Raw genomic sequence first — 26437 nt, 5'->3', positions numbered from 1 at the left:
TATGATAGCTACGGGCATGACTGTCAAGCCTATACGTATCCTTAGCTTAACTATGAAAACAATACCACAACCGAAACAACTTGCCACATTTTAGGTCTGGCGTCCAGTACATCTTAAATAGAGCAGAGAGGAAACCGTGCATGTGGAGGAACCATACTACGAACTTCTAGTACACAACTTTTTGCCCATCCCAAGGCGTGTTTTGTATTTTCTCTTTTGCAACTCGAAACACCAGACAAACAAGCAAAAAGTGTACCTCAAAAGAGGGAGATAATAATAAAACTGAAGGAAAACTATTTCAGTTGATGAGTCAAATTATTAAGTTCAAAACGAAACATGAGCAAATGACATTTTTTTTTGTATCAATATCAAATGAATAAAACAAATAATAATCCCGTTTCAACCCCGCCCCTCCCCTCAATTCAAACTTTTTTTTTTTTAATGTCTACAAAACCTATCCCTTTAAGAAAACACTTGCCAGTTTGTTCAATTGAGGCACGATCATGCTTCAGTAGGTGATCAAATAGAATAGTTTATTTTTCTTGTTCTGCAGTGTTCAAGTCAAGCTGCCGAGGATGGATGGCGAAAATTGTGCTACATCCTGCCCAATCAATTATAAACATAATAATAGTCGATTTTTCTTTTGTTTACACACTATTGGTGGTCGAAACATGGAGGTAGAAAAAGACAAAGCATGGAAGTTAAAAACCAGGTCCAGGGGAAATAAATGGAATATGTGTTCCCCCCTTCTTTATTACAATGCTCCTGTTTAAAAGTTGTTAATAATCTTGAATTATAAATCATAACAGTTTAGTATAAAAAAAAGGTACATGAGAAAAGGCTACAAAGTGGTATACCGTAAAAATAAAAAAGTTAGCAGACGACGTGAAAATGTGATGATGCTTTTTAGTGGTGACCGTAAACAGCGCCCTCTATTGGTTAGACGTCACCTAGCAGCACACGACGCTGAAGAATGTGCATTCTGTTTTGATTGATCCGTCATCAGTCTCCTTGCGATCGGTGGAGATGTTGAGAGCGATTGCAACGTTAAGATGACTTTCTGTCCACTATAAGTATAAACAATGGTAAGTTGTGTGGTTATTACTTGCGTTGACTACACGGTGTAGGTTCATGGTTCAACTGTGACCAAAACCGATCCTGCCTGGTGTCACTGTCATCAGATCTGTCAAGACTCAATGACTGTGTATTTTCTACTTCTCTCCTACCTAGAATTTAGAAACTGTAGGCCCTAAGGCTCGCGGGGAGCCATAGTTTCTAGAAGTAGTGTATTTTCCTTCCTACCCACATTCCTTCCTGCATCCTCCACACAGGGGGTCACAGTCACACTGCTTTTGACCGTATCGGTATCTGTTACTCCTAGAACTATACGGTTTCGATAGCGAATCAAAACCGCATAGTTTAGGAGTATATAGGTATCTGTACAACATGCTGTATGCACTGCTGTTCAAACTCAATTTTGGCCGGTACAAGCACAGAATCGGCGCTTACGGAGAAGCGTATTTCACGGGTTAACGGCGTATTGTGGCTTCTATGCGTGTGTTCTCCACGTTACTATGCATTCTACGCTTACAAGGTTAGCACAGAAGTTCGGCGCTTGCACGTAAGCGGGGAATTGTGATCGTAAGGTAAGCGTAGAATTCGGCAGTAAGCAGAGCCATGAAATTGGGCCCCTGATGGATATCCAGCACAGGACTAACACAGGACATGACACTCATATCCTCCACTGTCCTGTTTTCTAGGTACCATTCCTTTTTCTTTGAGTTCAAAAAATATAATGATGCCATTTTTATCATTATCAACTGATGTCCTAATTACCTTTCTTTGTTGTCTATATTTTTAAGAAGTATGCAAACATATATTAATTTAAAACTTGATGGACATTGAATTGTTCACACCACGCACCGATCTTCGAATGACTTTCAACAGTTTTTGGAATGGGTTGACCTCTATGATGAGTGAGGGACATCAGGTTTCAACCAGAGAGTAGTTGCGATATTCACAACTCTCCTCCAGCTGTCAGGAATACTGCCTTTTACGTACGATCACCATTCTCCGCTTACGTGCAAAAGCAAAATTTCTGCACAAGCTGTATATATAAGCATAGAATACCTAGTAATGGTGAATTGTAATACGCACGCGCACAAGCCAAAACTCGCCGCTAACCCGTGAAATATGCTTGACGTAAGCGCGAGGTTCCCTGCTTCCGCAAGCGCCGCTTCCTTGTATAAGGTGAGCAGAGTCATGAAATTGGGCCCTGATGAGCAGGGATAACAATGTTGTAAAGCACCTTGATCAAGATCATCAACTAACAAACAATCTCTGCAAAGATGTTGCTTTTAATTACTCACTCATTCTGTCTTAAATGTTTTGTTTCATTATGCAGGTCTGGATTCCATGATGATGTGACGCTTTTCAATTGGAATAAACTTGGACTCATTTGAAAAAAAATAGTTCATCATATCTTGAAGTTTGATAGATCTTATCAGAGCAACGGCCATGTAGTGAGTTTGTAACACCTTCGTTCTACAACATGCAGCTATCACCGTCCAGCAAATGATGCTGGTCGGCTGATAAAATCCTCTTAGATTAAACTCCGCCCCTGATAATGGGAAGTGGGTCCAGCTCAAAGCAAACCACACCATCCCAATCAGGAGCAGATCTCACAAACATGACTCAACCGTCTAGCCGCGGCTCGCAGAGTCGCGGCAGACGTAACTTTGAAGAAGTCGAGTTTCACGACCCGAATGCGCGGCCTTCACCACAAAGGCAGCAGCCGTCGCAGTCGGTCGGTGGGGGCTCGTACGGAGGAGTGCAACCCGTTGACCACTACAGGAACGGGTATAACGGGTATAGTCAACAGGGCCCACAGGAGCAGTGGCAGTACGCTGGTAATGCTATCAATACGCAGCAGAACTTCACGAGCGCGTTGCAGTCGCACTATCAACAGGCCCAGGAGCCTCCTACCCTATTGCCGCAGCCGAATCAAGACCCCGATGAATTCTTGTCGATGGCGTTACAGATGCAGGAAATGGTAGGTATCTCAGATAATTCAGAATTCTTAGCCTCTGCCATCAATCTCGAAGAATTTTAATAATATTTATAATAATATTAATACAAATAATATGTTTGGGAGAAAGTTGCAGAAACCGACCAGGTCAAGAACCTCTGGGACTTTAACAGTCAGACTGATCATGTTATAGAACATACATGTAGGCGTACGGATGTTGTAGTCTTAGATTAAGACGAAGAAGACGTGTCATCTCATTGACATAGCTGTGCCGGGAGATTTAAGGGAAGGGTAGCTTCGAAGGAGAAAGAAAAGATCCGAAAGTAGCAAGACCTGGCCAGGGAACTTTGTAAGATTTGGCACCATTCCGAAAACACTTGGTAAACATCTAGACGAAATAGTTACAAATGTGAGGATATAAAATATCTATTGCAGAAGCCTGCGTTTATGGGAACAGCATAGACCCCAAGAAAAACCCTTGAGATCTAAGGAGATGAGACGTAGCCCGACTTAAACACTTACCGGCACAAAGGAAAAATTTTAACTTTCTTTTGCGTACTATGTCGATGATAAGATGAAATAATACATACATACAAGACATTTATGTTGCAAACAATGCTGGAGCCTTTATGCGCAACACAACATACTAAAACAATGACAAGAAATATCAAGCAATAGTTACAAAAATAAAGATTCAAACAAAGAGTCTTTTAAAACAGCCCTTAAAAATTTGAAGAGAGTCAGCTTGAATTGAAGAATATGAAGGAGTAATAAGTTAGTCAATAACAAAAGAGCACTTAAATGGAAGGATCTTTGACCATAGAACTTAGTGGAAAAAGTAAACCGTGTCAGTATGGATTGGCCAGCAGAGTTATAGGAATTGTAGAGACCTAAGCACCAACCTTTTTACAATTTGCGAAGATTTTAAAAAACTAATCTCAAAAACTATTTTACTTCAGAGGGAGCCATTTCTCACAATGTTTCATACTATCAACCTCTCCCCATTACTCGTTACCAAGTAAGGTTTATGCCAATAATTGTTTTAAGTAATTACCAATAGTGTCCACTGCCTTTAAAGAAATTTTCTCCCTACCTCTGCTCCCTCCCCTCAACAAAGAAAATGTGATAGGTGCCTAGTTTAGAAAAAAAGAAAGATTTTATTTACCTTAGAGAAGGCGAAATGTGCGTTATATTTTTCCTACTTAAACCTGATTTTTGATTTATTTTTTGGCCCTTGAAAAAAACCCAGACATGATTAAATACAGGCCAGGAATAAATAGAGGCCATGACCTCCAGTGGCCCAGGTCTTGGCCTTGGTGCCCCTTCAAAAGTGTCGAGTATAGAATTGCAGATTTTATGAAATGAAAATGGTCCTTGCCTTCTCAAAGATGAAATTCCATGCATAAATAGCTTGAAAAGTCCATAAAGCCTACACCGTTGAACACGTTGAACACGTTGAACACGTTGAACACGTTGAACATGTTGAACACGTTGAACATGTTGAACATGTTGAACAACCCTTGCGCTGAAAAAATCATACTATTTTTCTCAGGACCATAACATCATTCCTGAAGAAGACAAAAATAAAAAGAACAAACAACTAACAGTAGTGGCTATACCATGCAGTTTAAATGTTCTGGACACTATTGGCTCAAAATAATTATCAGCATAAAAACTTACTTGGTTATGAGTAATGGGGAGCTGTTGAATGTATAAAAAATTGTGAAAAACGGCTCCCTCTGAAGTAACAAAGTGGTCGGAAGGAATTATTTTTCCACAAATTTGATTTTTAGACCTCAGAATGATATTTTGAGGTCTCGAAATCAAGCATCTGAAAGCACACAACTTCGTGTGACAAGGGTGTTTTTTCTTTAATTTTTCTCTCGCAACTTCGACGACCAATTGAGCTCAAATTTTGTTATTTTACGCATACACCAAGTGAGAAGACTTGTTTTTGACAACTACCAATAATGTCCAGTGTCTTTAACTTCAGCTATACATTGGGTATACATGTAATAGTAAAAAACGTCAGGCCTGAAGCATTTTATTGGCATCTGAAAGCACACAAATTTTTTGGTCAAAGACTGGATGTTTTATCTTTGTTTCTCTTGCAACCTTTATGACCAATTGAGTCCAAATTTTCACAGGTTTGTCATTTTATGGATTTGTTGGGATTACACTTTAAAGATTACAAAGGCAATGAAAGCTGTCCAGTGCCTTTAAAGACACTGGACACCACCGGTAATTGTCAAAGACAGTCCCCTCACATAAAATATGCATTTATAAATTAACATTAACAAATTAACATATTATTAACAAACCTGTGAAAATTTGAACTCAACTGGTCATCGAAGTTGCGAGATAATAGTAGAAGAAAAACACCCTTGTCACCTGAAATTGTGTGCTTTCAGATGCTTGATTTAAAGACCTCAAAATCTAATTCTGATGTCTTGAAATCAAATTCAAATATTTTAGTGGAAAATCACTTCTTTCTCGAACACTACGTTACTTTAGTGGGAGAAGTTTCTCACAATGTTTTATACTATCAACCTCTCCCCCATTACTCGTTACCAAGTGAGGTTTTATGCTAACAATTATTCTGAGTAAATTACCATTAGTGTTCACTGCCGTTAGAGGAATTTTCTACCCACCTCTGCTCCCTCCCCTCAACAAAGAAAATATGATACTTTATATAAAATAAATATGATTTATAAAGGAGAAATGTGCATTATATTTTTCCTACTGAACCATGTTAACACACGTCATTACAAAATGTCAAGTATTTCACAACGATCTATCTCTGGGTTGGTTTGTACAAGCACTACACAAGGATTAAATACAAGCGAACAATAGCAGCTCCTCTGCAAGCTGCTTGTATTGATTTTAGTTCATCTTGTCTCCATAATAAGACATGGGGTTTCCACAATACAATAATATAGTGTTTGTCGTCAGGATTGAGAGGCAGTATTTTTAACTCATAGGACTTTGAAATTGCCTTTAGAGAGAAATTTATTGTAGTGTTAGTATGAAATGAGTAGGGTAGATGGCCTTAGCTTTTGATCCAAACCAGACCTTCTGCAGAGGCAGAACAGAGGTAGTGGACACTTTTGGTAATAATTGTTAGCATAAAAACTTACTTGCTAACAAGCAATGGAGAGCTGTTGATAGTATAGAACATTTTGAGAAACGGCTCCCTCTGAAGTAACTTAGTTTTCGAGAAAGAACTAATTTTCCACGAACTTGATTTCAAGACCTCAGAATTAGATTTTTAGGAGTCTCACAATCAATCATATTAAAGCACACAACTTTGTGTGACAAAGGTTTTTTTTTATTCATTGTTTTCTCGCAAACTCAACGACCAATTTTCACAGGTTTGTTATTTTTATGCATAATATATACACCAAGTGAGAAGACTGGGAGTACCAAGTAAGGTTTTATGCTAATGATTATTTTGAGTAATTACCAATAGTGTCCACTGCCTTTAACTTTGCAGATGAATAATAAAAATCAAACCAATAATAAGCAACAACAAAAATCCTAATTAAATCATTTGAAATGTTAATTTACATTTTCACCATAGTTGATTTACTATAAGAGAGATCGCTGGTTGCGTTAGTACAGTCATCGTAGAAGATCAAGAAATTGAGTTTATTCAATTTAGTACGAATGCAATAACTGCAAGGAACTGATGTGCACGTCATGTTTTCCATAATTACATGTCTCGTCCTTGAAGTTAATAATAGCGTCGTCTCACCTGGTTTTGTCGTCGCTGCATTTGTGTTTCTGAATGTAGTATTATTAACGCTCTGCTCATTGCGCTTGAGGGCTCGTTTATGTATGATGCTGCAATTTACATCCCCATAAAGCCATTGGACACTTTCTGAACAGAACAAAAATTAAAATATCACAGATTTACAAGTAACTTACAGGGTTTACAGAAGTTAATGGTGAAAGACTCCCCTTGAAGTATTATTCCATACAATGCTTTACTTTTTGAGAAAACATTAAAACAATTTTCAAATTTTCAATTCTCGATATTGAGGATAACAAATTTATTTTAAACACATGTCATGACACGGCGAAACAAGGGTGGGTTTTCACGATATTTTCTCCCAACTCCGATGATCGATTGAGCCTAAATTTTCACAGGTTTGTTATTTTATATATAAGTTGTGATACACGATGTTGGCCTTTAGACAATACTGTTTACCGAAAGTGTCCAATGGCTTTAAGGACACAAGTGTCACGGCTGGGGATTCAAAAAACACCCAAGTTTGAATTTGGTGCTCTTAACCGCTCAGCCAGGACACTCCCAGAGTAGATTATGTTCTTGCGATGTTGTGCGATTGCTTTAAAACATGTGTTTGCCTTTTTTTTTCAACAATAGAGTTTTACCAATAATAATAAATCTTAAATCTTAGCAGCCTTTCTGAACAGTTAGGCCTAATGTTGAAAATTAAAACAAAATCAATAAAATCGTTTTTCTTCAAAATTTTAGGTGGATTGGTCAAAAACTCAGTTATTTATTTTGACAGAATACCTGTTAACAAATAAACTTTTATTTTATAAAAAAGAAGTTAAACAATAACGCAGCTGGTGAAGATTATGAAATTCATTCCTGATTAAACTGCAAAGTTGTATGTTCAAGCCAGGGAAAGGCCATTGGAAACTACTGATGTTGGAGATGTTTGATCTGAAATATCTGGCTCGTATAGATTATATTATGAAGCCGTTCACTATCTAAAAATCTAAATTTGGGGTAGGTGGGTCAAACCAATTTATACAAAATTAAATAAAATTATTTTTGAAACATGGACTATTCTAAATGGCCCCTTAGAGTATAATTTCGGTTTTAAGCAAATAAGCAAAATATGTATCCAGAAAAATTGTTGGCCCCAAGCACTGTTGAGATTGGAATGATTATTAGCTCCCTTGCACTAAACCTATATGATGTATGTCTAGGCACGGTTGGCTCGTGCATAAAGCGTAAAGCGCTCGCCTCTCACCAAGGTGACCCCGGTTCGATTCCCGGTCAGGGCCATATGTGAGTTGAGTTGTGCGTTGGTTCTCTGCTGTGCCACGAGGGTTTTCCAGACCATCCGGTTTTCCTCCCTTAGGAAAAATCAAACACTTTCGATCTTGGCTGTGCTCCATGGTCATAATGGGTTGATGTGGCTGGCAGCTAAATGCGCCCTTGCATGCCTGCTTCTCGAACACGTTGTAGCCGCGTCCTTCGCAATTCAGCTCTTAGCTGCGAGTAAGGATGATTAGCCCCCCAAATTATTATTATTATTATTATTATTATTATAGTAAGTGTAGCATAGGCTATTAAAGTCCTTCTGGCCACCTGGGCCCCATTTCATTTCTCTTTGAAAGCCAGCTTACCGTAAGCAAAGAATCAGCACTTTTGGAAGCAGGGAATTCCTTGCTTATGACAAGTGTATTTCATGAGAGAGCAGAGAATTTTTATGCACTCTAACCGAGGACTTTAACAGAAGGGATCCAGGGAAAAGTTGCACCGAGGACATCCTGGATTCGATTTCATGTATATAAAACCAATTGGGACGTCTAAAAAAAATGTTTTGTCCAAAGAATTGGAGAACAAAGAGAAGTCCTCATTTGATACCATAAACACAGCTATGAGTAGACACCATATAAACACAATTGTGTCCTAGTGGGGGTGTGTACTCCACGTTTCTCTATTGCTTTACACAGCTAGTGCAGAAATTCAGCGCTTGCCCAGTAAGCGAAGAATGTTGATTGCAAGCGTAGAACTCGGTGGTAAGCAGAGCCATGAAATTAGACCCTCGTCTGATCTGTGGCCCTCCAGTGGAGAGCAATAATAACTTCAAAGAGTTGTCAGAAGCCACCCCAATGATTCTTCAAAAGCTTAGATTTTTCTCAAATTACATATTAAACTTCCAAATTAGTGAATTAATTTCTGGAAAAAAACTACAGAGGCTGCACACAAAACACCATAGGGCCTATCTACCTATTGACCACCTGCACGCGTGTCACACGCAGCAACTGATGCTACGCTCACCATGTTGGTGGTCAATAGGTTTACATGTAAACGCCGCCTCGCCTAAAATGCGCACTTCACTGAATAACACGTTGACATTGACCGCCAAAATGGCGCATCCAAGATTATTCTGATGATGACGTCAGGTGAATTGGGTCAATTGAATATAAATTTTGTTCTAAATGAACCTTTATTTCCCCCAACCAGGGCGAGGACGACATTGTGTTTGAGACGTTTCATCACAGTAATGGAAGAACTTACACGTGTATCAAACAGTCTGGCAAAAGACACTACCTGGACAACTGGAATACGCAGGTAACAAACCATGTAACACCACAGTCGAGGCACACAGACTAATTTTTTACATTTAAGGCACTGAGTAATTGGTTATTACTCACAATAACTTTTTATTTTTAGCATACAAACTTACTTGGTAACAAGCAATGGAAACTAGGATTTGAAACTTTGCATGGTGGAAATATGATATTGAAAGGTTTGCGGTAACATATAATGATTGTCTCTATGTGAGTTTAGGTGGTTCTGAAAAGAATCGTTGGTTTAGACTCAATTCAATCAGTATGCTCTTAACGTCTTCTGGAGAAAGCACATGTTGATAGTATAAAATGGAAAGCCGTTGATAGTATAAAACATTGTGAGAAACGGTGACCAGTTGAGTGTTATTATGCATGTTGGGATACAGCAAGTAAGAACAATTACCAAAGGTGTGTTTTAAGGCATTCCAAACAAAACATCTTGTGAGGCAAATATAGGACAAATCCAGCCATCATACAGAGCTGCCAGCTCTCCTTGATTCTGCAGAAAGTCCCCTAAAAATCCCAATCATTTCAGATTCTCCTGAGCAAATTAAAAAAAAAAACTCCCTTATAAAGGAAACTTTCCCGTATTATTTATTAAATGTAATTCTAAATAACTTAAGGGTTTACCAAAAGGTGGACGTAGCACCATTTCAATGTATCTCCTTAAATCATGGACACAAGTGTTAAAGGAACACGTTGCCTTGGATCGGACGAGTTGGTCTATAAAAAGCGTATGTAACCCTTTTTTATAAAATGCATATGGTTGGAAAGATATTTTAAAAAGTAGAATACAATGATCCACACAAGTTTGCCTTGAAATTGCGTCGGCCATTTATGGGAGTCAATAATTTGACTCCCATAAATGGCCGATCAAGTTAGTCGACGAGGTAAAATCGAAAACCGTGCAATTTCGAGGCATGTTTGTGTGGATCATTGTATTCTACTTTTACAACATCTTTCTATCCATATGCATTTTATAACAAACGGTTACAAACGCTTTTCAAAGACCAACTCGACCGATCCAAGGCAACGTGTTCCTTTAAGACCGGCACTCGAACCCACATTCTGCTGATCAGAAACACCAGAGCTTGAGTCCGGTGTTCTTATCTGCTTGGCAACGACACGCCAGAGAACCTAATATTTAATGTATGGCCGAACCATCATTATCGCTAATAACTTGCAGACTGCTAAGCTCTAGAAGTACAGTAGGTCATAAAATAACTATCCTAAAATAGAAAGTAAATTTGTGTGTGTTTCCTAGCAACTACATACGTAGGTTATTAAAGGAGTATTCAATGTCCTGTGGCTACTATGCCGCTATCGGACATTCATTATTTATCAACTGAAATACTGTCTTCAGGGATGTCATTTTTTATTTGTTTGCCCCTCAAAGATCAAGATTTTTTTCAAAGGTGGGGTCATGGATTGGCTTATGTCAAAAGAAATTGAAAATTATGACAAAAGACACAATAAAAATGTTCACATAGCGCATAACACATACATGTAGTAATTAAACATGTCCTTATCTGATATGGAGAAAATAAAGACAACCAAAAAAATATACAAGATATAAGAGGTACATGTAGCTTACTGGGCCCAATTTCATGGCTCTGCTTAATGCCGAATTCTGCGCTTACGATCACGATTCCCCGCTTACGTGCAAGCGCCGAATTCCTGCGCTAGCCTTGTAAGCGTAGAATGCCTAGTAACACGGAGTACGCACGCGCAGAAGCCAAAATTCGCCGCCAACCCGTGAAACACGCTTGCCGTAAGCACATAATTCCCTGCTTCCGTAAGCGCTGATTCTGTGCTTACGGTAAGCAGAGCCATGAAATTGGGCCTTGGTGAGTATCAAACAAAATGCATGAATTAGATGACAACTCCTAAACTTATCAATGGAATCCATATTTTTTCAAATGTTCCTGGAGATTGTTCCATAAGGTTGAGGCAGTGTGATGAGCAAAGCTGCAATCGACAATATGACTTGGTAAAAACTGGCGGAATAACAATTAAAAAAAAAATTGAGAACAAGGACTTCTTGGCTTTCATGCTATTAGTGTTACAATTACATCTTATAGGGTGTGTTTGATTAGCTTCCCCGGGTTGACCCCGGTCTGCCCTGCTTGTGGAGCGGGTCACTTGGGGCTGGCCCAAGTTCCATGATGTCACCACAAAAGCGCGAGTGTGATCGTTCAATTAGCTCTTGTCAGGGGCTCACACGAATGAGCATTGTGGGGTCGAGACGGGGAAGCTAATTGAAAGCACCCATTGATAAATCTTTTTTTTTCTTTTCCAGGAATGGCAAGCGTTTCCAGAACGATGGATTGGCCAGGGTCATTTCTCAGTGGATGGAGATCCAATACAAGACAACAATGCTGGCTCTAATAGTAACCCAGCTTCCTCGACATCACAAACCCATGATGTCGGAGACATCGATATCTCACCAGGGCTCGGGAGCGGTAACAATGACGACCGGGCTGGATCAATCAAACACCCAACTCGGGGAAGTCTCCTCACTTATATATTTGAGGTATATTTCATCAAATTTTTTACGATTGTTGTGTTTTTGTAAGATTCAGAACCTTGTTTTTTTTTAAACAAAGTTAAACTAAAATCTTGATTTTTTTCTGATCAAATTTCAACAATGCCACAAGGAGGAAAACTTCATTACTTATTGACCAAATAATAACCTAAACTAAAATTAAACGAGGATAATAGGTAAACTCGTCAAAGTGATTTTGATCAAGTATCTTGAAAGAAAACAACAACAATGCGTAAAGTATAGAATAGATGTTAAATTTGCATCGGGGATAAACAATTTGCATTTTTGTTTTTACCCATACACACCGATGTGTGTTAGCTATGTTACATTCTAAGTAATTACTTAGTACCCGACCTGAGCTCAGCTGTGATGAAAAATCACAGTCATATTACTCGGGTGGCATTCAAACCCAGGACCCTTGCTACTGGAGCATAGTCTTACCAACTAGACTACCGAGATTGCCCGGTAGCTAGAGGCAGTTCGAATCCTATGTTTTTGGCAGCAGGTACCGCAACGTTATAATAGATGTTAAATTTGCATCGGGAATAAAGAGTATTCATTTTGGTTTTAATATACATAATATCTGTTTACAAAGCAATATAATATCTCTTTACAAAGAAATACATGGCCTCGCTCCCACATACATCAATAATCTCATCTCACAAAAGTTGCCTTCTTCATCTGTGAGCCTTCGATCAACATCCAACATTCATCTTCAACTTTCCGATGGCCCACGCACGAATAATCGCTATGGTGATAGAGCATTCTTAGTAGCTGCACCAACTTGCTGGAACAGCTCCCTATACACATCCGTGACTCATCTTCAATCAGCTTATTCAGAACTCACATTTAAAAACACATCTTTTCAGACAATGCTAAAGCACTTTGAAATGCTTGTGGAAAGCGCTATACAAATGCTATTTATTGTTATTATTATTATTTTTATAATTAATGTAGGAAAAGCGGAATATTCACTGTTACTTTGACGATTCGTCAGGAGCGTGGGTGAAGATGCCAGTTTCTTGGGAGCAACATTCGGACTTCATTAAACCTCTTGTTAGACAGATCCAGGTAATTGTTTTAGTTATAGACGGCCATACGGGCTAAAATTTACCTTATCATGATCCTGGAATGGATTGAATTGGTTGTCGGGGCAGCGTTAACTGGTCACGGGGGTAGGAAGGCTGGGTGTTTCTTCAAGCCTTTGTTGTCTTGATGTCCCATGTGACTGGTTGGCGTTGTTTTGGCTGGTGCATTTTTTTTGTTTAGTTTGCATGTCTTTTGTTGCTTTGCATTTCTACTTCTCTTATTTTGTAATTTATATAGTTTTGATTTTGATTGTGTATATTGTATTTGGCTAGTTTCTATGTTTTTTAACGTGGACAATAAATCAAATCCTATCTTATCTAATCCTGTTCCAACTCCTGTGGGTCTAAGGAAACTCTACATTTTTTGACAGGTTAAATGCTGGAGATTATGATTCTGAAAGTTCTCCACAAAAAAACATTTATGTTAAAAACTTACCTTGTAAGAAGTACAACAGCTTTGAATAGTATATTGCATTTTGAGAAACGTTTTACTTCGAAGTACTGCGGTTATGGAAAAAGATAACACAGGTACACCAGACAACTTTGAGTAATTAGCAAAGAAACATTGCAATGTTGGGAGTGGGGTGTCGTGGCCGAGCAGGTAAGAGCACCGAACTCAAGCTCTGGTGCTTCTGTTCAGCAGAGTGTGGATTCGAATCCCGGTCTTAACACTTGTGTCCCTGAGCAGGATACTTAACTATAATTGCTTCTCTCCACCCAGGGGTAAATGGGTACCTGTGAGGGCAGAGACGGTTCTTATGATTGATTTAGCTGAGTAGTGCATATTAATGTTGCACAAGGCTGTATACTCCCCACCAGGGAGCTGAGATGGTTTAAGGAGTGAATTAAGGCCCAGTGACCAGGGTTAATGATGTGAAGCGGTTTGGGACGCCCTCCGGGTGTGAAAAGCGCGATATAAAAACGGGTTATTATTATTATCTCCGATTCTGAAAATCTCAATGTCAACCGATAATTGGTTTGGAAGATACAATCTGGATGTCGGCCTGTAAAACTCAAAGTTTGTGACACTAATATATGTATACAAAAAAAAGCTGTAAATAAATCTTCAAACCTATTTATCTCAAAATGGTCTGTTTTGAGATACACTACTTTAACAAATCAGTCCTCCCTCTTGTACAAATGTTTCCTGTGTTATTGTAGCTGTGACCTCATATTCTCTGGTGAACACCCAGCCCAGCAGGGTGGATATGTGCGCATTACAAGTCTTATTATTATTATTATTATTATTATTAGGAAGCGTTGCCCATGTGGAAAGACAAGTATGACATGATCGCGGCTCTACGTCAGAGCAACTACGACACGGAGGATGCCATCTCCACCTACTTTGCAATCGGCGATACCGGGGCCATGGACAGCCCGGATAGACTGACTGGGGTCAACACGAAACTCATCAAAGAAAAAGATGAGAAGATCTCCATCTTGCAAGACAAGTTGGCCAAATTAGTAAGTTGAAAAATGCTTGTTCCTTCATAAACATATAGACCTATATAGGATTTGAGGCATTGCATGGTGAGGTATCAATGTATATTTGGTTTGCGGTAACACCATGTGTGTATCTACTTGCCAGGTAGAGTTTGTTCTGACAATGACTAGAGCAAGCTAGTCGAAGCGTTGAGACCAATTCAGAACTGACTCCGCGGCAGTACAGTTAATTACGATCATATAGCTAAAGTAGTAGTCCAGTCTATTTTAGTCTGTTAGGTAATAGTTAAAAAGCAGGACAGTTCTTTTCAGACTTGAGAAGTCTCCCGAACCTCTGATTATCTACTCCGAGGCAGTAGAATAAAGCAAGACAGTTCTCTAAGAACAAACTCTACCTGGCAAGTAGATACACACATGATGTTACCGCAAACCAAATATTCATAATAGACCTTTTGTACATGACGTTATATCAGTGGGACGACCTCACCTAGAGGTAAAAAAAGCAACTGTTCATTTGCCAAATCTGTGCGTTTTGATTGTTTTGTCATCGTTTTACCTCTAAGATGGCCGCTGGATGACGTCGTTGCTTAAGGTTTTATTGACAGAATGTTTTATATAATTTAATATTAATAATAGTACTAAAAGTCTTCAGGGCTCATTTGGGGGAAAAATCCACAAGACAGCAGGACTTAATAATGAGGTTTGCGATAACACCATGTGTGAATTTACTTGCTGGGTATTAGTAACAATAATAATTTTAATAATATAGAAGTCTTATATAGTGCAAGTATCTACCAAACAAGGTACTCAAGGCACTGAGTATATACAAACTTTCAGAAAGATAGGTTATTGCAGTGATGAATTCTGAGACCCATGATTTATGTAGCACCTTATAAGGTGCTATGGCGCATTCAGTAACCACAGCCAGGAACACCGGAAAACCCCTTTCCGTTTTCGATAAAGTGCACTGGGTTCTTTTACATGCGTTACACAACACATGAGACCAACGGCTCTACGTGCCATCCGAAGGACGAAGCAATGGTTAAGTGTCTTGCTTAAGGACACAAGTGTCACAGCTGGGGATTCAAACCCACACTCTGCTGATCAGAAAAACCAGAGTTTGTATTTGTTGCTCTAAACCGCTCGGCCACGACACTTCCACAGTAGATTATGTTCTTTTGGGAACTTGTCTTGCTTTATATTCTAATACAGCGAAGTTGATTTTTGGAATTTGGGAGAGTTCTCTTAACTAATACCTGGGCGGAAGGTAGTAAATCGCTTTAGTGGATCGGGGAACTTCTCGTTTTTAACCTTGCTACTGCAGAGTGAGTTCTTAATTGTAAACTTAAATCTTAGTTAACAAACTCAAATTTGCAGCAGTGCCCAGTTATTGATCAACATTTAAATCAAATTCATTTTGTCTCTGTCTCTTTCTCTCCACAGCAAAAGTCTCACAAAGATATCAATTATCAGAAAAAGCGTCTGCAGACTGACTTTGACAAGATGATGACTGAGGTAATCTATCCATATGGCATTGAGTAGCAATCCCAATAACTGGAAGTTAAACAGTTGATTTGTAATCTTACTGTCCTGTACTTAGACGCCCCTGACAGAATGCATGGAATGTATTTGAATTACACAGCATTTATAGAGGCGCACTAAATCTGGTGTAAAACCATTCAAAGAAATGGTACATATAAGTGAAGCAAATAAATAATCATATAAAAACGTATCATAATTTGGGTGTGATCCCTGGCTCTACACGGCAGTTATTGGTGTTATGGCTTTTCCTGGCACCCCTGAACAAAGATATTGAGAAAATAGGGAGACCGCCAAAATAGGGCTAATAGCTCAGTTGGTAGAGCGCAGGCGCGTTGACCCGGAGGTCGTTGGTTCGAGTCTCACTCTCATCTTGCAGGAAATACTGAATGTTACAGCCCCAGGAGCGTCACTGAGTGACGGACGTGTGCGCTATATGAGCCGCCACAATTATTATTATTATTATTATTAGTAAATTTTTCTTTGTTCAACCCTGAATCAAATAAATTAAGGCACAAATAATGGGAAAAAGACAGTCAGTACTAAGCACTCAACCATTTAAGAAGAATGTTTCTTAAAATATGAGCCAGGATGGAATGGATTTGAGAATCTTACTTGAGACTTATTTTCAGGCGCCACAAATATAACAAATCCACTTTTGTTTGATGTTGTATAGGTCGAGCAGCTTCGCAAACAGGCTGTCAGCCTGGAGGTGGAGGCTAAGACGGCCAACCTTAGACTTTCCGCAATGCAGCAAGAGAGACCGAGAACAGGCAGACCAGTTACAGCTAGACGCAAGGCGCCCACACCGGTAAGTTTTACTAAAAGTAGTTTCTTTTCACCAAGAATACCCTTGCATGGTCAGGTATCAATATATATTTGGTTTGCCGTAACACCATGTGTGTATCTACTTGCCAGGTAGATTATGTTCTTTTGAGAACTTGTCTTGCTTTATATTCTACTACCGCGTTGTAGATTTTCAGACTTCTCAGTCACTGCCCTGATTGGTTCTCCTAAAAGGAGATGGTTGGTGGGCCCAGGGCTTTTGTGTGCGTTGCTAATTGTCTTCCCGAACGCTAGAGAAAAGGAGACAGGTCTTTGTAGTTTATTTTTACCATCTTTTTTGTGTAGTGCTACTGACCACTTTTTACAACGTTATAACATCCAGAGCACAAAGCCCACATTTCTTATATCATCACTTCAAGGCCTTGGGTGTCAAGTACAAATCAGTCTATAAACTTGTTGGAAAGAATATCTCACATAAAACTACTAGCACCAAGATCAAGAAATGACACGAAAGTGTAATGCGACTGACCATGGAATTGCCCTTCGGTCTTTTTTTTTCTTATGCAGGACATTGAAACGGCCGAACCGGACACAGATCCCGATTCCACGTTTGACGAGTCCCCTAAGCACCTTGCTGTACCCCCAGTACCACCAGTGGTAGAGCCACAGGGTCCGACCATCGACACTGACCTCTTGCTTAGAGTGGACAAAGCGGCTAAGGAGTTGGACAAGTCTAAATTAACACTCAAGAAGGCAGTGACTCAAGGATTTGATGGTAAGTGTCATGGCCTGGGATAACTTGCAGGCCACAGAGGCCTTCGTTGCCCCTGGTATAGGCCTTGGTGCCCCTTTGAAAATTCCTCGTAGATTTTTGCGAAATGAAAATGGCCTTGCCCATTTCAAAGATTAACTTCCGGGCCTGATGAGGGGGACCAGCTACAAAGGCCAAAATCGAGCAGCAACCATTTGTCAACCATTAGTTAATGTTCGACGGCTACCTATGCATGTATGTACATAGTACCAAACAAAATCGCCCAATGGTCCACAATAGTCAACTATATATATAGACCTTCCTACTGCAATGTCACAGCCTAAGTTTTTGCCAACCTCAGGATAAACGTTGGAAAGCCAAAAATGCAAATCAAAAACGGGGAGCTATAGTTTTTAGAAATGTTACACAAATATAACAAAATAAGTTGAACTTGTTTGAAACAAGTAAACAAATCATAGAAGATAAACATTCAAGTTGGTAAAAAATTGTGGTTGTTTTGCTAACATTCGGCCGGCCATGCCAACCAGGGCACTTTGTTTATCAACAATGAAAAGGTTTGTAGTCCCTTCGATTGAATTTGCGAAAAGCGTCTTGACTGTTGATAGTATTTTAAAGCATTGTGAGAAACAGCTCCCTTTGAAGTAGCATAGGTTTTGAGAAAGAGGTAATTTCTCACTAAAATAATAAAAGACTTCTTGAAGTTAAGTCTTTTATTTTTATCTGAAAGCACACAAATTCGACCAACAGTGTGTTTTTTTCTTTCATCATTTTCTCGCAACTTCGATGACCAATTAGGCTCAAATTTTCACAGGCTTGTTATTTTATGCTTGCGTTGGGTTACACCAGGTGAGAAGACTGGTCTTTGACAATTACCAAAGGTGTCCGGTGTCTTTAAAAACAAAGAATCTAATTGTATGACTTTTGCTGTTTTAGAAATGAAGGAACTGGTTAAAGCTGCCCTCTCTGGTTTGTCCAAGATGAAGAATCTAGACTCGAGTACGTCTCACGAACTCGACAGTCTCAAAGTACTCTACAAGAAAGAATGCCTCCAAAGGAAACTGCTTTATAATCAGGTAAAGGCTTTAATCGGTTACCAGCAAATACCATGAAACCAATATCGACTCCCAGGTCAAAATTCCAGTTGAACCTCAACTGGTTCAACTGGATAGTGACCAAACTCGTCCATTTTCCATATTAACCAACTGGTTTGGACTAGTTTTAACTGTGTTCAACTAGGTTGAAATTATAAACCAGTTGGGTTCTGTCCATTTTCCATATTAAAGCAACTGGTTTTAACTGTGTTTAACTAGTTTATCAACTGGTTTCAACTAGTTCCAGTTAAACCCAGTTTAACTAGGTTCAACTGGAATTTTGACCTGGGCTGAGACTGGAGAAGTGATGAACATTTTGCTTAGAAGATTAAATGACATTTTGATCCAAGATAACAATTTGTTAGTTGTTTTTATTTAATCCAAGGAGATTTTCATTTATTGACCTCTTGATTAATTGCAAAAATAAAATAAAAAGTACAGATTATTTACAACCATCATGTTGTGATAAGACACAGTGCAGAGAAAGCGCCCCATTTACTGAAGAATTTTGTGGTGTTACTGTGTGAGCCGTACATAAATTTATCCGCAATGAAGTGTTTACTAAAATGATTCTTTAGGGAGATTATAATTTTTATTGGATGTTTTTTTGGTTGGATTGACTTTCAAAACAAAGTTGGGTTGTTGTTTTTTTGTAGCTCCAGGAACTGCGCGGGAATATCAGAGTGTTCTGCAGGGTGCGATATGACTCGCGCACTGAATGCTGCCTGGAATTCCCGGACGACACAGAAATCTGTGGTGTGAACCCTGCTGGCAAGAAGATGCAGTACAGCTTTGATAAAGTGTTCACTCCGTCATCGACTCAAACGGAGGTAGAACCCACCACAATATTTGCTAGAAAAAAAAAATCATAATTTATTCGGATAATTTCCTTGTGTTATTTGCGCTATGATCTTGGCATTACATTATGTTAGGTACGTTACAGTATGTGACATTTTGTTACAAAATTTTGTAATGATCTTCCCATCAGGGGAACTCGGCAAACTCCCAAAAGTGGATACTTTATAAACGCCAAGCTGGCAACAGAAAATGTCTTTCATACTAACATCGATTTATTGTCAATTGCACAAATGTATAAATTGTGATTCAGTAACTTGACGACAACACTTATAATATTCTTTGTGAAACCATTGGGTAGCATGGTGGGATTCGAACCCACAATCTTGTGATTGCAAGTCATGCAGTCTAACCACTGGACTACGGTGATCGTGACCATGACCATTTGATGACCAGTGATCATTCTGGACTCTGTTAAAGACCCTGGACACTATTGGTAACTGTCAAAGACCAGTCTTCTCACTTGGTGTGTCTCAACATATGCATGAAATAACAAACCTGTGCAAATTTGAATTTGATTGGTCATCGGAGTTGCGAGATAACTATGAAAGAAAAAAACACCCTTGTCACACGAAGTTGTGTGCTTTCAGATGCTTGATTTTGAGACCTCAAATTCTAAACTGTGGTCCTGAAATCAAATTCATGGAAAATTACTTCTTTCTCGAAAACTGCGTTACTTCAGAGGGAGCCATTTCTCACAATGTTTTATACTATCAACCTCTCCTCATTACTCGTTCCCAAGTAAGGTTTTGTGCTAATAATTATTTAGTGTCCACTGCCTTTAACTTTGGTTCCCAGTACTTACACGTCGCGTGTGATTCAAACCAAGACCTGTGAATTCTAGAGCAGTGTCTTACCAACTAGACCACTGAGATTGCCCGGTAGCTACAGGCAGTACAAATCCTATATTTTAGCACCGGGTGCCGCAATAATTCAGTCACTTAACCATTATTGCTGCATCCTTCCGATGGGACGTAATGGTCCTGTGTGTTGTGTGTATGGGGTGTCGTGGCCGAGCGGTTAAGAGCACCGAATTCAAGCTCCGCTGATTCTGTTCAGCAGAGTGTGGGTTTGAATCCGGGTCATGACACTTGTGTCCCTGAGCAAGACACTTAACTATTATTGCTTCTCTCCACCCAGGGGTAAATGGGGACCTGTGAGGGCAGAGATGGTTATTGTGATTGATTTAGCCGAGTAGCGCATTTGTTGCACGAGGCTGTATACTCCCCAGGGAGCTGAGATGGTTTAAGGAGTGAATTAAGGCCCAGTGACCAGGGGTAATAATTTGAAGCGCTTTGAGACACCCATTCGGGAGTGAAAAAGCGCTATATAAACTCAAATATTTATTATTTATTTATTTTAATGCACGTAAATGAACCTAGTGTACTTATCGTAAAATAAAGGGGCTCGCCCCGGTGCTCCTGGCCTGATCGGCAGCATGTTGCGCCACAGCACCTTGTAAATCATTACATGGTGCTATAAATGGGAATTGGTCTCATACTTCAATACATAGCTCCACATACCTTGTAGGACAAACTACTGAGCGCTTTGATACACCGCTAGGGGTGTGATAAAGCGCTATAAGAACCGGTTGATATTAACACACCCCAATGTGAAGGGTAAACCAAAGTGAACTTTCTTTATCCCCGACGCAAATTTTAACTCTCTTGACTCGTTCCAATAGGTTTTCAACCAGGCCCTCCCTATCATCACGTCCTGCGTTGACGGCTACAACGTCTGCATCATGGCATACGGGCAGACTGGTTCCGGTAAAACCTTCACCATGATGGGTACCAAGGATGACCCCGGGGTCAACGTCCGATCAATTAGAGAACTTCTTAAGATCTGTGGTGAGAGAGACCAGGTGTCTTACTCATTGAAGGTAAGGAAAGAAGTACGGCTCGATTTTTGGGGGATAATCGACAAGACCGCAGGGCTTGTATATCTCTCACTCTCTCTCTCTCTAGTCGACCGAGGTCTGAATCATGTTGAGATTTGCCCATCCCTGTCTATCCCTCATTAAGTTGGGAAGATCAGAAATACAACCCAAACCACAACTCTTCCACAATAAATGTTGTTTACTTGTACTACCAATCGTAATGCACAGAGCCTACCACTTTATGTCCCAAAGGACAAGGGCCCAATTTTATTAAGCCTTTAAGCACAAACATTTGCTTCGCATAAAATGTCTTCCTTGATAAAAACAGGATTACCAACCGAATTGCCACATGATAAGCAAACAACCTACTTCCTACTCGTATCAAGCAATGTGTAACAAATGGAAATTTGGTTGGTAATCCTGTTTTTATCAAGGAAGAAATTTCATGCTAAGCAAATTTGTGTGCTTACAGGCTTTGTGAAATTAGGCCAAGGCAATTATGGTAAAAGCATCTTGCTCAAGGCCACAAGTGCCACCATTGGGACTAGAACCCACACTAGATCGATCAGAATTACCAGAGATTCGTCTGGCGCCCCCAAACACTCGGCCATGACATGCCATGATCCAACGTACCATTAAACAAAAAAAAAGAGTACTGATTGTGTACTTTTTTTCCTAAAAGAGATTGACGATGTCAAGTTATGGATGTTTTTTAGTGCTGATTTTAGACCAGATGTGATTCCAGGCTCTCATAAGATAATAATATTAATAAAGACTTCAAATGTGCACATATCCACCCTGCTGGGTGTTCTAGGGGCAGTAAAACCCCCAAAAACAAAAGAAAAGAAAAACAGACATAACAAAATCAGTTTATGAAAACCTGTGACATAAGATAAGTTTTGAGAAGAGATTTGAATGTTGTGGTACAAAGACAAGATCTAGGAATAAGTGGTAGAGAGTTCCAGATGCGTGGCACAACTAAAGAAAAAGACCTATCACCCCATGAGTGTCGAGACTTGGCTTCAATGAGGAGAAGCATAGAACTTGATCAAAGATTCCTTGACGGAGTGTAAACTTGAAGTAGTTCTGAGATGTAGTGGTTTGAGGACAATGAGCATCAGTTTGAAGATGTTTCGATGAGAGATAGGGAGCCAGTGAAGTTGTTTCAGAATGGGGGTGAGGAAATGCTCAGTGAAGAAGACAGAAATAAATGAAATTAACTGTGATAACATTAATTGAACAAAATGTGTTTTAACCCGGTTTTTAAATTGATCAGTAGTTCCATCAGCCTGTTTGACATTAATTGTGTGGTAAGCTGTTCCAAAGATGCACAGCAGCGTTCTGGAAGGAGCGAGAACCATATAGGAAGTATTATTAGTGATACCTGGGGCTGACAGAAGATGTTTGTTCTTTGAACGAAGATTTCTAGTGGGTTGATTATGCTGAATTAGATCCTGAAGATAAGCACGGGCTGAATAGATATGATTCCAACTTCTACGTAAACTCTTTTTATTCCCAAACTCGAGTAATATGCCTGTGATATTTGTTCACGGGACTCGGGGGAAGTACTGAGTATACAGTGCTAACACATCGGTGTATGGGTAAAAAAACAAAATTAATATTCTTTATCCCCGATGCAAGTTTAACATCTATTATATTCCTAATCTCATTTCTCGACTGTGAATAAAACATTTTCTCATGCGCCTACCTACATAGCATCGAATTACACCGGAAAGAAAAAACATGTTAACAATACAGACCTGTATTTGGGGAGCACCGATCTTGAGGCAAAGCCCTGAGTGGACCACTCCCTGTCCACTGTGGCCCATGCATTCCTGAGTACACCACAATCACCATCCTGCCTTTTGTATTCTTTTGTATGCGTTTTGAACTCCAGCAGAATCCTCATGAGAAAATACATTTCATTCTCATTTCAGGTGTCCATGCTAGAGGTGTACAATGAAGCTCTGCTGGATCTACTGTGCCAAGGAAGCGACAAGAAGAAATTGGACATCAAGATGCAAGGCAAGAGACTCTTTGTGCAAGGACTGACGGAAGTCGAGGTGAAGGAGGAGCGTGACATCACTACTGTCATGGAAACCGGAGATTCTAACCGAACAACGGCTGCCACTAAGATGAACTCCACCAGGTATGTGTAATCCCTACAAAGACTTCATTGAATATTTCTGAATCCAGTGCTTAACATACTTAGCAAAGTATGAAGAGTGTCCACTCACAATTGAGCCACATCTGCAGATAACGATCAGTCAGGAGACAAATCTTAAGAGGGTGTCATGGCCGAGTGGTTAAGAGCATCGAATTCAAGGTCTGGTGGTTAAGTAATCAGAGTCTGGGTTCGATTCCCTGTCATGACACTTGTGTCCTTGAGCAAGATGCTTTTCTAGAACTGCTTCTCTTCACCCAGGAGTATAAATGGGTACCTTCAAAGGTAGAGGTTTATATTGTTTATGAAAGGGCCTTTGGAGCGCTAGGGTTGCCCAAGTTATATATACTCCCCAGGAAGCTGAGAAAAAATAAAGAAGTGTTATTGGCCCATAAACTTACTACTAAAAGCATTACTTTAATCAAATTGAGCCAATGGTTTTTCAAAAGCATAAATCGCATTTTATTTCTTTTTGTATTGTATTTAATCTTCAGTTCTCGTTCCCATCTGCTGCTGATTCTGAACGTTGAGGGCGTCAACAAGGTGTCCAATGCAACGAGTTACGGTTCCTTGATGCTGGTGGATCTGGCAGGGTCTGAACGAATCGCCAAGACGGGTGCCACAGGACAAACCTTGGTGGAGGCAGCTGCCATTAATAAGTCACTCACCTCGCTCGGCCAGGTTCGTCAAATCTACCAAATCACGTTTTTGTTTTTTCTTAATTCACACACACAAGCACAAACGCCAATACTGGCCCGATACTTTACGGAGGCAACAAAAAGCGATGCCTCCCCGCCCATTGCCGTGGTTGGGCAGGTACATACACTGAGAGAAAAAAAACGGCACAGTTTGAGCCAAAATGCCGGCTCCTCTGTTCACAAATGGCTCAATTTTGACCACACCAGTCTTGGCTCAATGTGAGCCAATCATGGCTCATTTTAAGCTAATCTTTTGACCCATTTGTGAACAGAGGAGCCAGCTTTTTTGGTTCAAACTGAGTAATTTTTCTCCCAATGTAATAATTTGCTTGATTTTTAATTAATTTTTTTTTTATGCAAGTTGCCAGACACACAAGGCCGGAAGGCCACTTCAAGGTGTGGGCTACAATTATTTTATTACAGGGGCCGTTGCCACCTGCTCCTAGGGCTGAAACAGATTAACCCTTTTCACAGTCCATACGAATGTACATGTAGGCTTTGGGTATCATCAATCCAAAGCCTGGCTGGTAGAGCAGAAAGCACTACCTCCCCAATTTTACGTAGCAAGTTTCACGCCGGGACTCGAACCCACACCCTGTTGATCAAACACCAGAGATTGAATCCAGTGCTCTTAACCGCTCGGCCATGTGAGCCACAATCTTCCAATCCAATGACAAGGTTCTACTTTGGGTGTTTTATAACAACAGTTACAATTGCAATTTCTTATCAATATTTTGTTGTTTCGATGTTTTCAGGTTTTCAATGGGCTCAGAACAAGTGCACTTCACGTTCCGTATCGGAACTCCAAGCTGACTCATCTACTTCAACAAGCGCTCGGAGGTGATGCTAAGGTTAGTCTAGGTTCTATAGACAATGTGAGCTGTGACATCACATGTTTACAAAAGAGCCACAGAGCCTGGACTTTCTGCAGGCACGATTTGTACACAGCCCAATGGAAGAAAAAATAAAATTTTATATTTTATGGAGATTGCACTGTCTATTTCTTATCAACTTTTGATATGATGAAAGGGGGGCACATCTCTAAACTTGTCCAGCTTTTACTTTCATAACTCTTTGGATTTATGTGGAAGTTATGACACAAAAATTAAACTTTCCCATATGACCAGTGCAGTATCTTGCCTGCCAGACTAGCCAAAGAATGTACAAGGTCACACTTGTTGTCAACAAAGTTCACATGGTCTATATGAATCTTCAGAAGAGAGTGATTTGTTTTGAAAGGAACTGGGGTAAAAATATTGTTTGTCTATTGTAAAGCTACGGCGTCAAAGATGATATTTCTGCAAGAGACCAGGGCCCAATTTCATGGCTCTGCGTACCACCAAAACCCGCTTACGATCACAATTCCCCGCTTACATGCGAGCGCCGAACTTCTGCGCTAGCCCTTTAAGCATAGAATGCCTAGTAACGTTCAGTACGCACTCACAGCAGCCAAAATTTGCTGATAGCCCAGGAAATACGCTTGCCTTTTAAAGCACAGAATTCCCTGCTTCCTTAAGCGCCGATTCTGTGCTTACGGTAAGCAGAGCCATGAAATTGGGCCCAGCTGTTGATTTCAACAAACTCTTCCTAATTTCAGATTAATCTTGGGATTTGGGACAAGTTAAAATCCGTATCCACAGATGTTAGGATGCATTGAACCCATCCTAAGTTAGGAAGAGTTACTCATCCTAACTCGAGATTGGATTAATCGTAGCATTTCGTGAAATCAGCTGCAGGCTCCAATGTCATAAAGCTGTATAAACAGAAATAACTTCTTAGCAAATGTCTTTGCGAAGCAACAAATTAGTGCGGAACCATTTTCAATTTAAAACGATGTAAACTTGATGATTTGGGCTGGTAACCGGTTTTTTGTTAAGCAAAATCTTCTTGTAGTTTGGCTAACAATTAAGCACGGTTTTACTTTTTCTTGATTCAGGCTTGTTTGTTTGTCAACACCAGCCCCGATGTCAACAACATCAGCGAAACGCTAAGCACTCTACAGTTTGGTTCAAATGCTAAGCAGGTTTCACTTGGCCAGGCTACAAAGAATGTTGCGAAAGGTCCAAAGAAATGAACAACACGGCCTTCTACATCAAGTATTCACTTAATGTGTATAAGACTAAAATCGTAACGCTAAAAACAGCATTTGTTAGTGTACAGTTAAAGGAACATTAAAGAATTTTAACTGACACGGTCTAATGATGATGATAGTA

General features: G+C 39.8%; 1 protein-coding gene across 1 annotated transcript; it reads left to right on the top strand.

Annotated features, from left to right (window-relative positions):
• Nucleotides 1–1007: 1007 nt before the first annotated feature.
• On the top strand, nucleotides 1008–26437 carry LOC117307047 (kinesin-like protein klp-3). Its single transcript, XM_033791685.1, has 16 exons — nucleotides 1008–1085; nucleotides 2405–3052; nucleotides 9258–9365; nucleotides 11664–11897; nucleotides 12867–12980; nucleotides 14252–14461; nucleotides 15884–15955; nucleotides 16656–16790; nucleotides 17333–17540; nucleotides 18471–18610; nucleotides 19285–19458; nucleotides 21168–21365; nucleotides 23300–23511; nucleotides 24021–24207; nucleotides 24980–25075; nucleotides 26161–26437. The coding sequence occupies exons 2-16, from the start codon at nucleotides 2627–2629 to the stop codon at nucleotides 26296–26298; spliced, it is 2652 nt and encodes an 883-aa protein (XP_033647576.1). The 5' UTR covers nucleotides 1008–1085; nucleotides 2405–2626; the 3' UTR covers nucleotides 26299–26437.

This window comes from Asterias rubens, chromosome 2 (genome assembly GCF_902459465.1).
Source record: "Asterias rubens chromosome 2, eAstRub1.3, whole genome shotgun sequence".
NCBI classification, from domain to species: Eukaryota; Metazoa; Echinodermata; class Asteroidea; order Forcipulatida; family Asteriidae; genus Asterias; species Asterias rubens.
Note: the sequence above shows the minus strand (reverse complement) of the source record. Positions and strands in the feature narration are given on the sequence as shown.

Bases quoted from the DNA above. Each gene is read 5' to 3' on its own strand.
- LOC117307047 (XM_033791685.1), top strand. From the start codon at position 2,627: ATGGGAAGTGGGTCCAGCTCAAAGCAAACCACACCATCCCAATCAGGA. The intron at 11,898-12,866 runs GTATATTTCATC...TAATTAATGTAG, and splicing joins TCCTCACTTATATATTTGAG to GAAAAGCGGAATATTCACTG. The intron at 15,956-16,655 runs GTAATCTATCCA...GATGTTGTATAG, and splicing joins TTGACAAGATGATGACTGAG to GTCGAGCAGCTTCGCAAACA.